At 42.1% G+C, this 20,685-nt stretch overlaps 1 protein-coding gene across 5 annotated transcripts; it reads right to left on the bottom strand.

The window, feature by feature from the left end:
- Positions 1 to 2,485: 2,485 nt before the first annotated feature.
- On the bottom strand, positions 2,486 to 12,311 carry TMEM229B (transmembrane protein 229B). Of its 5 annotated transcripts, XM_069768596.1 has the most exons (4): positions 11,882 to 12,091; positions 11,580 to 11,736; positions 6,909 to 6,938; positions 2,486 to 4,090 (listed from the first exon to the last, which is right to left on the bottom strand). In XM_069768596.1, the coding sequence occupies exon 4, from the start codon at positions 4,087 to 4,089 to the stop codon at positions 3,589 to 3,591; it is 501 nt and encodes a 166-aa protein (XP_069624697.1). In that variant the 5' UTR covers position 4,090; positions 6,909 to 6,938; positions 11,580 to 11,736; positions 11,882 to 12,091; the 3' UTR covers positions 2,486 to 3,588. The 5 variants fall into 5 exon arrangements, with proteins under 5 accessions (XP_069624697.1, XP_069624700.1, XP_069624696.1 ...); XM_069768599.1 differs by lacking the exons at positions 6,909 to 6,938; positions 11,580 to 11,736; positions 11,882 to 12,091 and adding an exon at positions 12,283 to 12,311; XM_069768595.1 differs by lacking the exons at positions 6,909 to 6,938; positions 11,580 to 11,736.
- Positions 12,312 to 20,685: the final 8,374 nt, after the last annotated feature.

The following is a 20,685-nucleotide window of genomic DNA, read 5'->3' as shown; positions in this document are numbered from 1 at the left end:
GTCCAAGGTTCCTAGAAAAAAGTTATTATTCCATTCTATTGATTCTAGGATCTATAAAGTGTGGGTAGTGTCTTTCAAATATGTACGTAGGTAGTAATGGCATGCATTTCTGTAAATGGGTGTCCACATATCGGGATAGGTTAGCCGTTAGGCAATTTATCCCTGATATGATGGGCCTGCCTGGGGGATTCTCGATATTCTTATGGATTTTTGGAATATGATAAAAAATGGCTGTGGAAGGGCAGTCAAAAGATCATATCTACACCAAAATAGAATCATTAAAAACGTCAGCTCGGCACGCAAAAATTATGCCCTCGCGCAACCCAAGATCACAAAAAATGGAGACGCTACAGGTATAGGAAAATGGAACAATTTTTTTTTACTTATTATTAGTTGAGGGGTAGACTACGGTGAAGACTAAGGAGCGCTCTATTTCGACTACGGGGGCAATCACATTAATAGTGTGTCTGTGTTATGTACAATCAGTACTCGAGCCTTTTTTTTAATCTTAAGCCATATGGTATTATTTAGTAAGTGAAGAGAAAATGAGATGTTTAGAGCTGAAGAAAATAACTTTTTGTTGAGGTTTAAGGATTTTCTAAGAATTCTCCACCTGCTCATACAGATGTACCACAGAAATGTGCATGAAAACAATCAGATGGCAGCGCTCAATTTAGTCAGGATGTTCAGATGTTTTTTTTTGAAGAGCTTATAATTAGTGTAATGTCTACACACAGATACAGAACTACTATTTTTACTGCTAATGGTTAAAGGTATCTGTATAAAAATTACCAATTTACCAGAAACTATACAGTCTGGGTCTGTGGTGGCCTCTCATTCCAATCCCCCTCCGCTTGGTAGGTAACCAGTAGATCGCACTGGTAGATGCCCTTACAATGCTCTGAGGTCTCCGAGGACTGTATTCAACTCGTTTCTGGTTGTTTTACAATCACAGACTTGGGGTTCATTCACACGTCAGTTTTTCCACGTATGAGTGCTCTCCGTTTTTTTCAAGAGAAGCTGCAGTATTTTACGTATGATAATCTATGGGGCTGTTCACATGTCTGTGATTTTTTGCAGATTGAATGGTCTGTGAAAAATTGCAGAGACATGCCAGATATTGATCCCAGTGTCTGATCAAACTTGGCAATGCATATTTATGCGTCAGCGAAAAAATCAGCCAGCACTCGGACGCCATGTGCGTTCACTAACTGATAGATAAGAGAAGGTGAAGAACCAGTGAAAAAAATGATGAAAGTTTGACCAAACACCGATGCCTCTCTAATGAAAATCACTGATGAAACTCAGTCATAGGCCACGTTCACCCCTTCAGTATTTGTTCAGTATTTTACCTCAGTATTTGTTAGCCAAAACCAGGAGTGGAACCATCAGAGGAAAAGTATAATAGAAACATATGCACCACTTCTGTATTTATCACCCACTCCTGGTTTTGGCTTACAATTACTGAGGTAAAAAACTCACCAAATACTGAATGTGTGAACGTGGCCTTATCATCACTTCCAGCTCTCCTTGTTTTTCTTTGCGCTTAAAGGGAACATGTCATTTTTAGCATCTAAACTGAGCACCAGTGCAAGGTGCATCACTAGCACTTTTTTTTCATTAAAAACGGTGCTGTAATCATGTGCAAAACGCACTTTATACAGTCAGATCATTCCTGCTCATTTTTCATGCAATATGATTGATGTTCAGGGTTGCGCCGACGTCTCTCGAATCCACTGTAAAATCCCGCTTTTGCACAGAGTGTAGTGTGGATCGCGCTTCCATAGTGTGGAGTGGACAGCCATGCTTGTACAGTGTGTATCGTGGAACCGTGCTTGTGCAGTGTTGAGCGGGGGACCTGCATTTCCTAGACACTGCACGAGTGTGCCTGCCTGCTCGACATTGCGCAAGCGTGGCTCCACACTGCGCAAGTGCAAGATTTTACAGTGCAATCGAGTGATGTCGGCGCAATGGTATTGCATCATGGATAAGTATCTTCTTATATTTCTAAGCATTGAGGACATCAAAAACTGAGTAAGAATTGGGGGCTGTAGAATTAGTGGTTGGCGAAGGAAACTTAGTGCAGCAGATGAAAGACACATCATGCTTATTTCCTTTCAAAATCGAAAGATATCGGAGGCATGCGCCGAAGGGGCTATATAGACTATAATGGTGATTGCAGAGCGAGTGTGCTCTCTCCCGCTCATCATTTTTGGTTGTCACTAAATAATGCCAGATTTGCACATTGATTGCATTTAGCTGATAAACTCCATCACATGATACTACAAAATGGAGAAAAAGGAGTAATAATTCAAAGCAACTTAAGGCCAGGTGCCCACGATCCGGAAGTAGCAGCGCTTTTTTACGCTGAGCATGTTCGCTGTGTTCAAAGCGCTCGCTGTCATCTATTAAACACAGGTGACTCCTCATATGATCACTGAACCATGCGGAATCACCGTGTCCATTACATTCTATGGGAGAAATTTGTTTCGCGTCTCTGCAACAGAAATTGACATGCTGTGGTCTGGAAAGACGCGCCGCATGTCCATCTCTGCAGATGATCTGCAGGCATCCGTAAACGCATAGTGGACATGGAATTTCTTGAAATCCCATCCACTATGCTGTAAGATCTGGATGATGCTGGTTTGACGCTGCGTAAGTACGCAAAGTCCAACCCACAGCAAAACTGGATCATGGGCACGCACCCTAACAAACTTTTATTTAATTGAATTAAAACACAATTATTGATGTTCTCAGACTTATCACTTGTGAAACAGTGAGGACGGGCTGAACTATGCTACGTCTCAGTACAATACATGTTTCAGTCATACAGAGAATCACATAATATTAAGTGGCTGCACCTAGTAACATCTACAACCACGCAACAGGTGCAGGCCTGTGTATATACATATAGAGTTATACTGTGTAATAGTACCTACAGATGCACATCTGACTCATTTTTCTCCTTTTTGTGGCATCATTTTTGGGAGTATACGCCTACATGTAGGCGGACACTCAGATGCAGACCACTATGTCTGAGTGTCCACTTCCTGTAGGCGTACACTCCCGAAAATGTAGAAAGACAGAACTCTTGTTGCGCACCATGCACACACTGTTTTTTTTTGTTCTAAACATTTCTTTAAGAAACATATACCATGTTCAGTAAATATAAAACTATATCACAATAATCTCAAAGAAAAAAATTATTGACTATTGTTAAGGCACTACATTCATTTTTTAAAGATTTGCAACATAAGACATAATGCCGGACTCGTAGCTTCGTAGTTTACATAGGGTACAACAAGGCAATTCTTCACGAGATGTTAATAGAAAATTGTACACAATTCTTTGCAACAGTTCTGAAAATAGCTGGACAAGCGTGAGCTACATTTTCCAGAACTTTTATGGAAGTGAAGAGATTGTCACCTATGTACAGCACCCCTTCTCCTTTCACGGGCCCTCGTACTGAAGATAGGTTCTGGACTCATAAGTCGCATCTTTCAGGCATAGTGTGTGGACATGCCATCAATATTGGAGAAGAGTATCTCATTCTAAGGCTTTTACATGTTATTTTATGTAAACAAAAAGTTATTGGTCTTTGCATTTTTTCTGGCAATTCTTGAGGAATTTTAGTCTAAGTGTATTTTTGATCACCACTTGTTCGGCTATTATGCAGCCAAAATACCAAGGTATTGCATACTCCATAGTAATGAGCCCCATAAAGTTTCCACTGAAATGAGAGTAATCCCAAGGACAGGAATTAAATAACTTTAGTAGAAAACCAGTGGAGAACTCCCAGGCATATGTCCAGAGAGTGTATAGGAGACATCTAATAAGAAGATGACATTTTCCATCCAGATAGAGTGACATTTTCTCTATGACGAATATTGCAGTTCCATATATAAAAATCGCCCAAATACTGCTGACACCGATCAGTTTCCAGCTGGAGGTGGCAGCCAAATCCCAGGTTGCTGTAAACAATATTTCACATAAAAGTCCATGGATTGCATATATGTACCAACGCCAGAGTCCACTGAGATGTGCGGATTTCTGCTTCTGGACTGTCATTGTTTTGGTGGAAAATGACATCCTGAGAAACCAAAAAAATAATCAAAATATTAAAGATCATGACATAAAATACGCAAGGTGTCCTACTCGCGCTTTCAGTTGTAGAATCTAAAACAAGGGTTAAGGGTTATTACAATCTATAAACATTATCGCCTATCCATGGGGCCCAAGACCGAGGTTCTGAAATGTCCCTTCTGAATGAAGTAGCTGCCAGGCATGAGCAACATCACTCCATTCATTCTTTATGGGACTGATAAAGATAGACAAAGGCTGAACTTGGCCATATCTCACAGTCGTATAGAGATAGAATGGAGCAATAGGATAAACAAGTAATCACCTATTCTAAGAATAAGTAATGTTACTCACTTGTCCCGTCCCGGATTTGTGCTTTGCTTCCCTTACAGTGGTCCGCTGAACTCTGTCATACTCTACGTCAGGTTTTGCTGATGGCCCAGTGTGATCCCATATGATCATCTGCCTGGACCTATAAAAGGCCTACCAAGACACACAACTGTGGCTTGGTATTAAGACTTTTAGTATTCTGGAATTCTGTATGTTTGCAACCTTCAGGACTGCTGTTACCTGTTCCCGGTTTCCTGTCTGCCTGCGGTCTCCAGTACATCTGCTACCTGCCAACCGATCTTTTGTTTTCCAGCAACCTCTAGGACCACTGCTAACTGTACTGGTCTCCTGTCCGCCTGCGGTCTCCAGTACATCTGTTACCTGCTAACCAATCTTTTTTTTTCCGGCGGTGTCCAGGACCACTGCTAACTGTACTTGGCTTCCTGTCCACCTGTGATCTCCAGAAGATCTGCTACCTGCTAACCGATCTCTTGTTTTCTGGCGGTCTCCAGCAGGACCACTGCTAACTGTTCTTGGTCTCCTGTCCACGTGCGGTCTCCAGAACATCTGCTACCTGTTCCTGGTCTCCTGTCCAATTTGCGTTGTCCAGTACCTCTACTACCTGTTTCCCACGTGCCTCACCTGTCTGCTGCACTGATGCCTGTGTGTCATGTGCCCACCCAGACCTTGGGCTTGGAGGATCCACCTCATTAGGTGAGCCTAGCAAACAATTTCTAGTTAGTAAGGAGTGAACATGCTGGGATAAGGTATTATCCGAATATGCTCGGGTGCTAACCGAGTGTCTTCAGCGTGCTCAAATACTATTCTTGAGCCCTGGTTGCTGAATGTCTTGCGGCTATTCAACAGCCACAACACATGCTGGGATTGCCTAACAAACATTCAATCCCTGCGTGTGTTGCGGCTGTCAAACAGCCGCAGGACATGCAGCTGCAGATAGTCAAACATACTTTTCGAGCACTCTGAAGACACTCGGTTAGCACATGAGCAAGCTCGGAGAACACCTTACCCCAGCACGCTCGCTCATCACTATTGGTGGTATATTGCTAGGATATGCAGTGAATGTTTATTTGACAGAGGCCTGATTGCTGCACCTCTTCTTTCCAGTGATTGCTAGGAAGCAGTAGCAACAGAGCTTGAAGGCATTGCTCCATTTAGACTCCCGTCTCTGCTGCCACAAAGATAACCATCTATATATATAATTGTCTAAGGGTTTTTCCGTCTGTCTGTCTGTCTGTCTGTCTGTCTGTCCTGGAAATCCCGGCTCTCTGATTGGTCGAGGCCGCCAGGCCTCGACCAATCAGTGACGGGCACAGCATCGACGTAGAAATCCCGCGTCTCTGATTGGTCGAGGCCGCTAGGCCTCGACCAATCAGCGACGAGCACAGCGACGATGATGTCATAAAGGACGTAGACATCCCGCGTCTCTGATTGGTCGAGGCCACCAGGCCTCGACCAATCAGCAACGGGCACAGCGACGATGATGTCATAATGGTTGCCATGGCGACGATGATGTCATAAAGGTTGCCTCGACCAATCAGCGACGGGCACAGTCTGCCGCGAATTCTGGAATCATCATTGTCCATATACTACGGGGACATGCATATTCTAGAATACCCGATGCGTTCGGGCCACAATCTAGTTTATTATAATGTCCTTCCCACGTGTCCTCCGTAGAAAGCCAAGCAGGGCCAACAGAAGATAAGTGACATGGCTGTTTGCCACCTCATTTTAGCAATAGTTGGGTGTCCTATTCTTATTCCACCAATGTCCACCTTGTGTGAACCCCAATCAGGAGTTAAAGGAGTCCTCTCCTCCAACATATTGACCTTCTATTACCATTTTTCAAAGTGCAATTTCTTACTGCACAATTTAAACACATCTCGAAATGCTAGGAAAACTCTTGACAGTATGCAATACACATCTCCTGACAGAGTATCACAAAATCACTATTTTATTTTCAAAATTGGTTACACTGCATAAGTCATCTTAGGATATGTCGAGCCAATGGGAAAAGTTAGGAATGACACATCTATCATGAAGTACATACAGTCGTATCTGTGGTCAGCAGAGTATAGAGCAAAAAACAACTGAGAAGATTGATACAGTTTTGCGGGAGAAAATTCAGGAAATTTTGTAGCTTCTTCATTGACATCTCTACTGTTTCAATGCTTAGGAGTCCAGTAGGAGGTCTTATTTATTGATTTACAGCCAACCCTGATATGATATCGTTAGCTAATTTTCAGTTACTGAGTAGGACGGCCCACTGGACTCCTAGGAATGGAAAGAGCTGGGATTTGCATAAATAAAATTAATTCTTCTCTATTTAGCTCCTCCTCTATAAAATATTGTCCATATGAAATGCATGTACCGTGGGACAGGTTCCCTATAAATGAAGAAAGGCTGCAATACCAGACACAGTCCGTAGGCAGAGGTAGCGCCGTTTCTGCTTTTTTCTTACAGTTCCATTTTTCACATACCTGACCTCACAGTATTCTGCATATTTTAATCTGCAACACAGAAATTGGCAGCACATGATGTTACTCAATTATTGATTTGTAGACATTGATCTGTAGACATTGAACGAGATAAGATAGGATGGGAAGTGTCACGACCAAGCACAATGTTAAATGATAGCGTCAAGGGCCAAAAGTCAAATTAATATTTTACTAGAGCTCAAATACTGGGGTTACTGTACATGACTGTCCCATCACACCAACTGAAAAAAGGGACCGAGATAATGGAAACCGCAGCAGACTGGCAGCACGGCAGGTTTTAATTTATTGATGTAAAGTGTAATTAAATCTATAAACTTTATTCACCAAAGATAAAGAACGAGAATGGCTCATTGATGTGAAAAGTATTTGCCCCCTTTACCTATAGTGTATTTGTGACGCTAAACAGATTTTGATGTTTCTGACAGCTACATAAGGTCACCAGGGGATGTGGAGCTGTACAAAGCTATTCTAATAATCTAATGTCATCAGTAAGTACACCCTTGGAAAAGTCCACAATTATGTGCCAATTAATTATATCTAAGATGGAACAAAATTTACAAATCTTGTCTTTAGTAAAAGGAATATTGCAAACATTTAGTAATGATGACCTATCCTTAGAATAGATCATCAATATCAGATGGGTGAGCTTCTGCCTCATGTCACCCCCCAGCGATCAGCTGATTGAAGGGACCGCAGAACGAATGGGAACAGCTCCGTACATTGAGTAGTGGCCATGAATGGTACTGCTGGTTTCTCACACGCAAGTATAAAAATATAAAACTTTACTATTTTTTTAACATTACATCTTAATTGTTCATAAATTTGGTAAGGATACTGTACATTACGCAGATAGTAAATATATATGATAACAAGAGATGAGCTAATCTAATGAAATTCGAATTCGCCAACTGTGCTGAATTATCCATAAGATTTAGGTTTGCTGCAAGAGAGAGAGAGGACCCCGCTGATCATAAAACCTTACACTCTACTGTAGAGAGAGAGGACCCCGCTGATCATAAAACCTTACACTCTACTGTAGAGAGAGAGGACCCCGCTGATCATAAAACCTTACACTCTATTGTAGAGAGAGAGGACCCCGCTGATCATAAAACCTTACACTCTACTGTAGAGAGAGAGGACCCCGCTGATCATAAAACCTTACACTCTATTGTAGAGAGAGAGGACCCCGCTGATCATAAAACCTTACACTCTACTGTAGAGAGAGAGGACCCCACTGATCACAAAACCTTACACTCTACTGTAGAGAGCGAGGACCTCGCTGATCATAAAACCTTACACTCTACTGTAGAGAGAGAGGACCCCGCTGATCATAAAACCTTACACTCTACTGTAGAGAGAGAGGACCCCGCTGATCATAAAACCTTACACTCTACTGTTGAGAGAGAGGACCCCGCTGATCATAAAACCTTACACTCTACTGTAGAGAGAGAGGACCCCACTGATCATAAAACCTTACACTCTACTTTAGAGAGAGAGGACCCCGCTGATCATAAAACCTTACACTGTACAGTAGAGAGAGAGGACCCCGCTGATCATAAAACGTTACACTGTACAGGAGACAGAGAGGACCCCGTTGATCATAAAACCTTACACTCTACAGTAGAGAGAGAGGACCCCGCTGATCATAAAACCTTACACTCTACAGTAGAGAGAGGACCCTGCTGATCATAAAACCTTACACTCTACTGTAGAGAGAGAGGACCCCACTGATCACAAAACCTTACACTCTACTGTAGAGAGCGAGGACCTCGCTGATCATAAAACCTTACAATCTACTGTAGAGAGAGGACCCCGCTGATCATAAAACCTTACACTCTACTCTAGAGAGAGAGGACCCCGCTGATCATAAAATCATACACTCTACAGTAGAAAAAGAGAACCCCGCTGATCATAAAACCTTACACTGTACAGGAGACAGAGAGGACCCCGCTGATCATAAAACCTTACACTGTATAGGAGACAGAGAGGACCCCACTGATCATAAAACCTTACACTCTACAGTAGAGAGAGAGGACCCCACTGATCATAAAACGTTACACTGTACAGGAGACAGAGAGGACCCCGTTGATCATAAAACCTTACACTCTACAGTAGAGAGAGAGGACCCCGCTGATCATAAAACCTTACACTCTACAGTAGAGAGAGGACCCAGCTGATCATAAAACCTTACACTCTACTGTAGAGAGAGAGGACCCCGCTGATCACAAAACCTTACACTCTACTGTAGAGAGCGAGGACCTCGCTGATCATAAAACCTTACAATCTACTGTAGAGAGAGGACCCCGCTGATCATAAAACCTTACACTCTACTCTAGAGAGAGAGGACCCCGCTGATCATAAAATCATACACTCTACAGTAGAAAAAGAGAACCCCGCTGATCATAAAACCTTACACTGTACAGGAGACAGAGAGGACCCCGCTGATCATAAAACCTTACACTGTATAGGAGACAGAGAGGACCCCACTGATCATAAAACCTTACACTGTACAGGAGACAGAGAGGACCCCGCTAACCATAAGGGTCTACACTCTACAACAGTGTTCCCCAACTCCGGTCCTCAAGAGCCACCAACAGCTCATGTTTTCAGGATTTCCTTAATATTGCCCAGGTGATAATTGCATTACCTGGAAAGGCAAGAATTCCATCACCTTTGCAATAAACATTGGCTCTTGAGGACTGGAGTTGGGGAACACTGCTCTACAAGATAGAGAGAAAGAGAGAGCCACACTGACCATAAGAGCTTACACTCTACAGGAGAGAGAGAGAGAGAGAGAACCCCGCTGACCATAAGGGTCTACCCTCTGCAAGACAGAAAGAAAGAGAGGACCACACTGACCATAAGAGCTTACACTGTACAGTAGAGAGATGAACTCACTGATCACAAGGGTTTACACCCTGCAGGAGAGAAAGAGAGGACCACACTGACCATAAGAGCTTAAAATATACAGGAGATAGAGAGGACCTTGATGATCATAAGAGCTTACACCTTACAAGTGAGAGACAAGGGACCCTACTGATTACAGGAGCTAACACTCTACAGGAAAGAGAGAGAAAGGACTCCCCTGACCATTAGAGGTTATACTCTACAGAAGAGAGAGGATTTCCCTTACCAAAAGATCCTACACTGTATAGGAGAGAGAGGACCCCACTGACTATAAGGGTTTACACTCTACAGGAGAGAGAGGACCCCACTGACCATAAGGGGTTACACTCTACAGGAGAGAGATGACCCCACTGACCATAAGGGTGTACACTTTACAGGAGAGAGAGAGGACCCCACTGACCATAAGGGGTTACACTCTACAGGAGAGAGACAGAGGACCATGAGCTTACACTCTTCAGGAGAGAGAGAGGACCCTGCTGACCATAAGATCTTACACTCCACCGGAGTCAGAGAGAGGACCCCACTGACCATAAGGGTTTACAGGAGATAGAGAGGACCCTGCTGACCATGAGCTTACACTCTACACATGATAGAGGATCCCACTAACCATAAGGGTTTATACCCTACAGGAGAGAAAGAGACAGAGAGACAGAGAGAAGGAGGACCCCACTGGCCATAAGAGCTTACAATTTACAGGAGATAGAGACTTACCCACTGATGTGTGAAAGGGGCCTTATTGTAAAGTTCAACATTCACTACAGAAACATCCAATGTGAGTCTAAAGGACAAACTGAGTCCTCAAACCTCTACTGATCCCCAAAATTAAGAGGTAGAAGAGCTCAGCTTACTTTTGAGGTGTATGGAACCATGGACTTTTTAATGAGTCTGAACACTGCTGTGCTTGGGCTCAAGGATAAGCTGAGCACTTCTTTTTGGTTTCAATTATCGATGGGGGGTCTTTGGACCTGGACCCCCAGCAAGCAACACCATAGAAAAAAATTCAATAAAAGTAATTTTTCATTTAAGCCATAAGTTGCTTTATGTGTTATACCAAGTGAGTGCGGTCATCAGGTCTTCTATGTTTTAGAACCACACCCACTTGGCTATCAAGTCTAGAGTTACATACAGTAAATAAAGGGACATATCTCAGGAATGGAGAGTTGCGGGAACAAAAACAAAAACATCACTGGATTAAGGGGAACGGTGGCATTCCACCAAGGAACAAAAACACAAATTACTAGCAAATAACAGGTTCTGTGCAAATTAAGCCCCATTGTATAATTGTGGTGCATAATATCTTAATTTCATTAATGTTACATGGAAAGTGCTATCCATTTTAGGTGGCAACTTAAGGAGGGTTTTTACAAATTTTTTTAACGTTGGGCTGGACACACTGTGCAATAGGGGCTGCAGAGAGGAGTAAAATGTTTTTTTGTTATTTTTTCATCTCGCAGAGATATTAATAATTGAAGTATTTGGCACCTGAAGAGTTAACTTTAGTGGGTGTTATCAGATACTTTTCAGTGAGGGGCGTGTACTCCTTTTCTTTTTATGAGTCGCTATTAGATAACGCCCACTTGGGCTTTAACTAAAGTTAACTCATTAGGTGACAAATACTTTGGACATTAATATCTCCACAACGAAGAAGCAAAATTACATTAAAAAAAAGTTTTATTTCTGACATTGAGCGTCCAGTCCATCTTGAAAAAAATAGCAGAAAGATTCTCTTTAAAGAAATACTCCCACCTCTGTAAATGATGTCACTTCAGTAGGTTATTCTATCACTTTATGACCACTGGAGGTCTGAGCTCCAGACTGCCACCAGTTCTGGGAAACAAAAGGGCTGATGTAACTGAATGGGGCTGGCTGCAGGTCCCTGTGGGGCAAATTTCCAGAAGCACCTCTGTTAAAGAAAAAAAGTGACATTGATCTTTCTCCGGATTGGTGGTTGGACCCCTTTTCATTATAAAGTGATGAAATATCCTTGTAATACGCCATCACCTACTTAGATGGGAAAACCACCCTTAAGGATTTGTTCTTGTACTTACAGAAGAAAGACGTTGTCACGGTTCTCACCTCTTCTTGACACGTTCTCGACGAGGCTCTGTTCAGTACTCGATCACCCGAGGTTGATGACACTTAATCTAGTTAATATTTTCTTAGGCTGAATACTTCACTAAAATTGATCAATATCCTGGACTGTGGAAGCTACTTGAAGATGGAGGACAGAAACATATGCGTGATGTTCGCTGCTCTTTTACAAAGGTCACTAATAACTGCATGCAATAAAAAACATAGAAGAGCCGAGCAGGTGTTTAATGAACTGATAGATGATCATTGCTTATCAATAGGCAATGATAAGACTTCAGGTTCACTTTATAATGGTTGGAGCAGATGCGCCTTAGTGCATGACATATGTCACCTATGAACAGTTTGACAGCCTACTTACAGAATTAAAGTAGTTTTATACAATGGTCCATCAACAGTTGATTGGCAGGTGTCCTTCACTTGGTAACTCAGCTGATTGAAGGGGTTCTGGTGCTGTGATTGTGACTGTGCCTGGTTCTATAGTTCACAGTCACAGTACCAGGCGCAGTCACAGCCATAAATACAGCACTGTGTCTAGGTGACATGGGAGTTGACGTGGTACTTTGTTACAGTTGCTCAGAATCATAAAATCATTACAATGTTAGAGTTGGAAGGGACCTCCAGGGTCATCGTGTCCAACCCCCTGATCAACGCAGGATTCACTAAACCATCTCTGACAGATGTCTGCCCAGCCTCTGTTTGAAGACGTCCATTGAAGGAGAACTCACCACCTCTCGTAGCAGCCTGTTCCACTCATTGGTCACCCTCACTGTCTAATATCTAATCTGTATCTTCTCCCTTTCGGTTTCATTCCATTGCTTCTCGTGTTTCCACGTGCAAATGAGAATAAGGATGATCCCTCTACACTGTGACATCTCCTCAGATATTTGCTTCAGCCCCCATTTTATCAAAATATTGATGGACTATATACTATAGAAATCTCAGTATTAAAAATCCAGAAAACTCTGTAATTGGCTTATATAGTGGATTACCTTTATGAATCAATGACATTATTCCGTACCGATTCTGCAACTTCATATCTGAACTGTCTGAGCATTACTTGCTCCATTTTGTCACAAAGTTTATGCCAAAACTTGGTCATATAAACCCAGCGGTAGAGATGAGCGGATCAGGCAAAATTCAAATCTCAGGATTCTCAAACAGAAGCTAAATATATTGTCTACCAAAAAGAAACCCGACTGTAGCAGAAGTGGACTGTTAAAATGTAACTTTTAATGAAGAATTTAAAAGTAATGATCCTTTTGGCTGCCAAAAAAGACAGACACGCAATATTAATAAAACACATAAAACCCCTAAACTTATCATACACTGCTCAAAAAAAAAAGGAACACTAAAACAACAGAATATAAATCCAAGTAAATCAAACTTCTGTGAAATCAAACTGTTCACTTAGGAAGCAACACTGATAGACAATCAATTTCACATGCTGTTGTGCAAATGGAATAGACAACAGATGGAAATTATTGGCAATTATCAGGACACCCTCAATAAAGGAGTGGTTCTGCAGGTGGGGACCACAGACCACATCTCAGTACCAATGCTTTCTGGCTGATGTTTTGGTCACTTTTGAATGTTGGTTGTGCTTTCACACTCATGGTAGCATGAGACGGACTCTACAACCCACACAAGTGGCTCAGGTAGTGCAGCTCATCCAGGATGGCACATCAATGCGAGCAGTGGCAAGAAGGTTTGCTGTGTCTGTCAGCGTAGTGTCCAGAGGGTGGAGGCACTACCAGGAGACAGGCCAGTACCCCAGGAGACATGGAGGGAGACATAGGAGGGCAACAACCCAGTAGCAGGACCACTGCCTCAGCCTTTGTGCAAGGAGCAACAGGAGGAGCACTGCCAGAGCCCTGCAAAATGACCTCCAGCAGGCCACAAATGTGCATGTGTCTGCACAAACGGTTAGAAACCGACTCCATGAGGATGGTCTGAGTGCCAGACGTCCCCAGATGGAGTTTGTGCTCACAGCCCAACACCATGCAGGACGCTTGGCATTTGCCACAGAACACCAGGATTAGCAAATTTGCCACTGCCACCCTGTGCTCTTCACAGATGAAAGCAGGTTCACACTGAGCACATGTGACAGACGTGACAGAGTCTGGAGATGCCATGGAGAGCGATCTGCTGCCTGCAACATCCTTCAGCATGACCGGTTTGGCAGTGGGTCAGTAATGGTGTGGGGTGGCATTTCTTTGGAGGGACGCACAGCCCTCCATGTGCTCGCCAGAGGTAGCCTGACTGCTATTAGGTACCGAGATCAGATCCTCAGAATCCTTGTGAGACTATATTCTGGTGCGGTTGGCCCTGGGTTCCTCCTAATGCAGGACAATGCCAGACCTCATGTGGCTGGAGTGTGTCAGAAGTTCCTGCAAGATGAAGGCATTGAAGCTATGGACTGGCCCGCCCGTTCCCCAGACCTGAATCTGATTGAACACATCTGAGACATCATGTCTCGCACCATCCACAGACTGTCCAGGAGTTGACGTATGCTTTAGTCCAGGTCTGGGAGGAGATCTCTCAGGAGACCGTCCTCCACCTCATCAGGAGCATGCCCAGGCATTGTAGGGAGATCATACAGGCACATGGAGGCCACACACTACTGAGCATCATTTCCTTGTCTTGAGGCGTTTCCACTGAAGTTGGATCAGCCTGTAACTTCATTTTCTACTTTGATTTTGAGCATCATTCCAACTCCAGACCTCCGTGGGATATTAGTTGTGATTTACATTGATCATTTTTAGGTTTTATTCTTCTCAACACATTCTACTATGTAATGAATAAAGATTTACAACTGGAATATTTCATTCAGTGATATCTAGGATGTGGGATTTTAGTGTTCCCTTTATTTTTTTGAGCAGTGTATTTACCAGGACTCTATTGGGTTTAAGGAAACAGTCCCATCAAAGTTTTTTTATCCTCTTAATATATTGCAATCATCATATTATGTAGCACTGTGTACTTACAATTGCTCATTTTGCCTTTCTACCTAGATAATTCTTCTGTTTTCCATTAGGTCTATGGCCTCACTTGTTTAAAAATTGACTAGCTAAATCCTTCTAAGCTCTATTTAAATTGTCTCGTCAGAGAAGAATTCTAGTGCCACCTATTGGAGGTAGCAATCCTAAACATTAATATTGACCCTTTAGCCAGCCTTGTCACATGACATAGGAGAAAAGCCAAACCATAATCTCAATTGGCAAATTGAGATTCTGGCTTGACTTTTATCCTATGACATGTGACAAGGCTCGTTAACGGGTCGATATTGACTTTTAGGATTTCTACTTCCTATAGGTGGCACTAGAGTTCTAGTCCTCTTCCTCTCTGAAGAGACAATTGGCATCTTTCATTTCCCAGAGGAGCATTGCAAGGCTTAAAAGTCTCCTCACCGTAGCATAGCAGGCTTGACATGTCACTTTCCACAAGGGGAAAAGTTACCACTAGGATCCCAAGCTCTATGCAGAAACAAAAAGTCAATTTCCTCTGCATGACTCATAAGTCACTGTGAATGTCCTTGGCAAGGAGAGGAAGGAGCAACTGTGTCACAAGATCAAGAGGGGAATAATAAATGCAAGGGACAAGAGTCTTCCTGTTTCTACATAGAGTAGAGAAAATAGAAGAATTATCTGGGCAGAAAGGCAAAATGAGCAATTGTAAGTGCACAGTGCTGTATAATATGATGACTGCAATATGGTAAGAGGATAAAATCTTTGATGTGAATGTTTCTTTAAACTGGTTAATGCTCCAATGCTGAAACAATACAGTAATGTCATGTCAGTTACATATACCGAAAAATGAAAAAAAAAGAAAGATCTCACCCTACAAAAAAACAAGTGGGTACAGTATATCAGAAAAGTGAGTACACCCCTCACTTTTTTGTAAATATTTTTACATATCTTTCCGTGGGACAACACTGAAGATCTGACTCTTTGATGCAATGTAAAGTAATCAGTGTACAGCTTATATAACAGTTTAAATTTGATGTGTCCTCTAAATAATACATAGCCATTCATGTCTAAACCATTGGCTACAAAAGTCAGTACTCCCCTAAGTGAAAGGTGGAACCTTTTGCAGAATTTTGATAAGCAGTAAATTGAAAAGCTGCTTCCGAATTTTGCCCAGTTTTGAAAAATGAAAATAACTCTTTAATTTACTGTATTCTGCAGTCCACTCTATACTGTGCTGTATGGAGACTATAGCGATCTGCCCGTCCAAAGGATTTTTGATAAATTGACTGTAAAAATCCATTTTACCCAAAAGTACATTTGTTAAAGTAAAAACTGCCCAGAAAGATGTCCATGTTATTTACCTGTTACCAGTAGTGTTGAGCATTCCGATACCGCAAGTATCGGGTATCGGCCGATACTTGCGGTATCGGAATTCCGATACCGAGTTCCGATACTTTTGTGGTATCGGGAATCGGTATCGGATCCATAGTGATGTGTAAAATAAAGAATTAAAATAAAAAATATTCTGGGACAATATCCTCAGAAATAAGAATACAGATAATAAATGGGAAATGTTTAAGAACATCCTAAATAGGCAGTGTAAGCGGTTTATACCTTGTGGGAATAAAAGGACTAGAAATAGGAAAAACCCAATGTGGCTAAACAAAGAAGTAAGACAGGCAATTAACAGTAAAAAGAAAGCATTTGCACTACTAAAGCAGGATGGCACCATTGAAGCTCTAAAAAACTATAGGGAGAAAAATACTTTATCTAAAAAACTAATTAAAGCTGCCAAAAAGGAAACAGAGAAGCACATTGCTAAGGAGAGTAAAACTAATCCCAAACTGTTCTTCAACTATATCAATAGTAAAAGAATAAAAACTGAAAATGTAGGCCCCTTAAAAAATAGTGAGGAAAGAATGGTTGTAGATGACGAGGAAAAAGCTAACATATTAAACACCTTCTTCTCCACGGTATTCACGGTGGAAAATGAAATGCTAGGTGAAATCCCAAGAAACAATGAAAACCCTATATTAAGGGTCACCAATCTAACCCAAGAAGAGGTGCGAAACCGGCTAAATAAGATTAAAATAGATAAATCTCCGGGTCCGGATGGCATACACCCACGAGTACTAAGAGAACTAAGTAATGTAATAGATAAACCATTATTTCTTATTTTTAGTGACTCTATAGCGACAGGGTCTGTTCCGCAGGACTGGCGCATAGCAAATGTGGTGCCAATATTCAAAAAGGGCTCTAAAAGTGAACCTGGAAATTATAGGCCAGTAAGTCTAACCTCTATTGTTGGTAAAATATTTGAAGGGTTTCTGAGGGATGTTATTCTGGATTATCTCAATGAGAATAACTGTTTAACTCCATATCAGCATGGGTTTATGAGAAATCGCTCCTGTCAAACCAATCTAATCAGTTTTTATGAAGAGGTAAGCTATAGACTGGACCACGGTGAGTCATTGGACGTGGTATATCTCGATTTTTCCAAAGCGTTTGATACCGTGCCGCACAAGAGGTTGGTACACAAAATGAGAATGCTTGGTCTGGGGGAAAATGTGTGTAAATGGGTTAGTAACTGGCTTAGTGATAGAAAGCAGAGGGTGGTTATAAATGGTATAGTCTCTAACTGGGTCGCTGTGACCAGTGGGGTACCGCAGGGGTCAGTATTGGGACCTGTTCTCTTCAACATATTCATTAATGATCTGGTAGAAGGTTTACACAGTAAAATATCGATATTTGCAGATGATACAAAACTATGTAATGCAGTTAATACAAGAGAAGATAGTATTCTGCTACAGATGGATCTGGATAAGTTGGAAACTTGGGCTGAAAGGTGGCAGATGAGGTTTAACAATGATAAATGTAAGGTTATACACATGGGAAGAGGGAATCAATATCACCATTACACACTGAACGGGAAACCACTGGGTAAATCTGACAGGGAGAAGGACTTGGGGATCCTAGTTAATGATAAACTTACCTGGAGCAGCCAGTGCCAGGCAGCAGCTGCCAAGGCAAACAGGATCATGGGGTGCATTAAAAGAGGTCTGGATACACATGATGAGAGCATTATACTGCCTCTGTACAAATCCCTAGTTAGACCGCACATGGAGTACTGTGTCCAGTTTTGGGCACCGGTGCTCAGGAAGGATATAATGGAACTAGAGAGAGTACAAAGGAGGGCAACAAAATAAATAAAGGGGATGGGAGAACTACAATACCCAGATAGATTAGCGAAATTAGGATTATTTAGTCTAGAAAAAAGACGACTGAGGGGCGATCTAATAACCATGTATAAGTATATAAGGGGACAATACAAATATCTCGCTGAGGATCTGTTTATACCAAGGAAGGTGACGGGCACAAGGGGGCATTCTTTGCGTCTGGAGGAGAGAAGGTTTTTCCACCAACATAGAAGAGGATTCTTTACTGTTAGGGCAGTGAGAATCTGGAATTGCTTGCCTGAGGAGGTGGTGATGACGAACTCAGTCGAGGGGTTCAAGAGAGGCCTGGATGTCTTCCTGGAGCAGAACAATATTGTATCATACAATTATTAGGTTCTGTAGAAGGACGTAGATCTGGGTATTTATTATGATGGAATATAGGCTGAACTGGATGGACAAATGTCTTTTTTCGGCCTTACTAACTATGTTACTATGTTACTATGTTACTATGATATATTCACCTCTCCGGCGGCCCCTGGACATCACCGCTGGTAAACGGCAGGCTTCTTTGTTTAAAATGAGCGCGTTTAGGACCTGAGAATGACGTCGCGGCTTCTGATTGGTTGCGTGCCGCTCATGTGACCGCCACGCGACCAATCACAAGCCGTGACGTCATTCTCAGGCACTAAACTCCTCATTCTAGGAATTTAGGACCTGCGAATGACGTCGCGGCTTCTGATTGGTCGCGTGGCGGTCACATGAGCGGCACGCGACCAATCAGAAGCCGCGACGTCATACTCAGGTCCTAAACGTGCTCATTTTAAACAAAGAAGCCTGCCGGTTACCCGCGGTGATGTCCAGGGGCCGCCGGAGAGGTGAATATATCAATATTTTTTATTTTAATTCTTTATTTTACACATTAATATGGATCCCAGGGCCTGAAGGAGAGTTTCCTCTCCTTCAGACCCTGGGAACCATCAGGATACATTCCGATACTTGGTGTCCCATTGACTTGTATTGGTATCGGATATCGGTATCGGCGATATCCGATACTTTTCGGGTATCGGCCGATACTATCCGATACCAATACTTTCAAGTATCGGACGGTATCGCTCAACACTAGTTACCAGTAAACATCTGCACTAAATTCAAGTAAAAGCAGATGATGTGATCAGCGAACTTTTACTTTAAGCAAATTAGGTGCAGATTTATACATTTGCTTTGGTCTCATTAAATACTTCTGCAGCCTCCAAATCCCAGCAATATAAAAGTTTTTTTTTGCCAGTTTGTTCTTATCTTAACTACGGAATTAACTCTATTACCTTAATTTTTTTTATGTACTTTCTGTGTCTATTACAGTGAATACATCACGCTTGGCTTTAGGGGGACTGTTCAATTGGTATTTTCCTGATATTTACCAGTAAGCAAATTGTTATGTTATAAATGCTACAATTTCCTCCAAATTCAGCACATAGTGCAATTCAGCCAACAAATTCGATAAAATGAGCTACAATGGATTCATCTGTAAGAGTTAAGAAAACAGTACTATGCGAGCTGATATAGTTATATCCAAGTTTATATAAAATAAAGCACAAAGATGTAGTTGTGAGTCTTTTATTTCATTTTTTTTTTAAAGTAGAGTCGTTCATAAAAAAAAAATAGGTTGTATATGAGAGTTAAATATGATACAGCTACATACCATTACTGAGGTAGTTACTGGTTTCTTATGAAAGGGATGTAGCACTTACATGCTCTTTTCAATAGAGTTTGTAAGTGCTGCTTTCAAGCTGGCCAGATCGCTGGATCCTTAGCTGTCTCTACTTGCAGCATTGATGAGCGGACAGTTCTGGCCACTGGTTCTAATTGTAAATCCTCAGGAGCACCTCATCCCGCATGAAGCCAGGAGGTTGGGCATGTTGGCTCTTGAAAAGCAATGCTAAGATGAGGCAACTTTTTTATTGTTACCTAATACTGTAAATAATACCATACATTACATAAATGTCAGGGACATAAAATGCCCTGAAAACTCAGTACAGGGATAATATACATAGTAATGTCAATGTAGAAAGGGATGTCAAGCTCAAAGGGCCAAAATGAAAAATTGGACGAAGGAGCATACCAATCAGCATACAGTATAATGGGCCTGACATAGTCCTCATACATAAAAATGGGCCCCATATAATCCTCCATACAGAATAATGGGCCAAATATATTCAGTCCCTGGGACTGAACTGTATTGTAGGAAACTGGGGCCAGGGCTGTAGTCATGGCCGACAGTAATTGTCAGGACTCTGAACATTTTTTGATAACCTTTTGTGCATTAATGCCCTTTTCCAAGATGGCATCTTTGGTCTCATATGCACTGTGTCTTCCTGCTATATAACTCCACCCCAGCCTTTAGTCTGTGCTAGAGTATTCTGTCTTGCATCCAGCTTCTGACTCTGGTGGCTCCCTGGCTATATACCTGCTCCTGTGAACCTGTGTGGTTATCCTGCTACTCTGCTCTGAGTTCCTGCTGCATACACCGGTTTCCAGTAATCCTCCTTCATCTGGCTACTTGTGTTTACTTCCATCTGCATTTGTTGGACATGTAAGCTGTTGCTGCTCTGCAAAAACCTG

Source organism: Ranitomeya imitator, chromosome 5 (assembly GCF_032444005.1).
Source record: "Ranitomeya imitator isolate aRanImi1 chromosome 5, aRanImi1.pri, whole genome shotgun sequence".
NCBI classification, from domain to species: Eukaryota; Metazoa; Chordata; class Amphibia; order Anura; family Dendrobatidae; genus Ranitomeya; species Ranitomeya imitator.
This window is presented reverse-complemented; position numbering and strand designations above follow the sequence as displayed.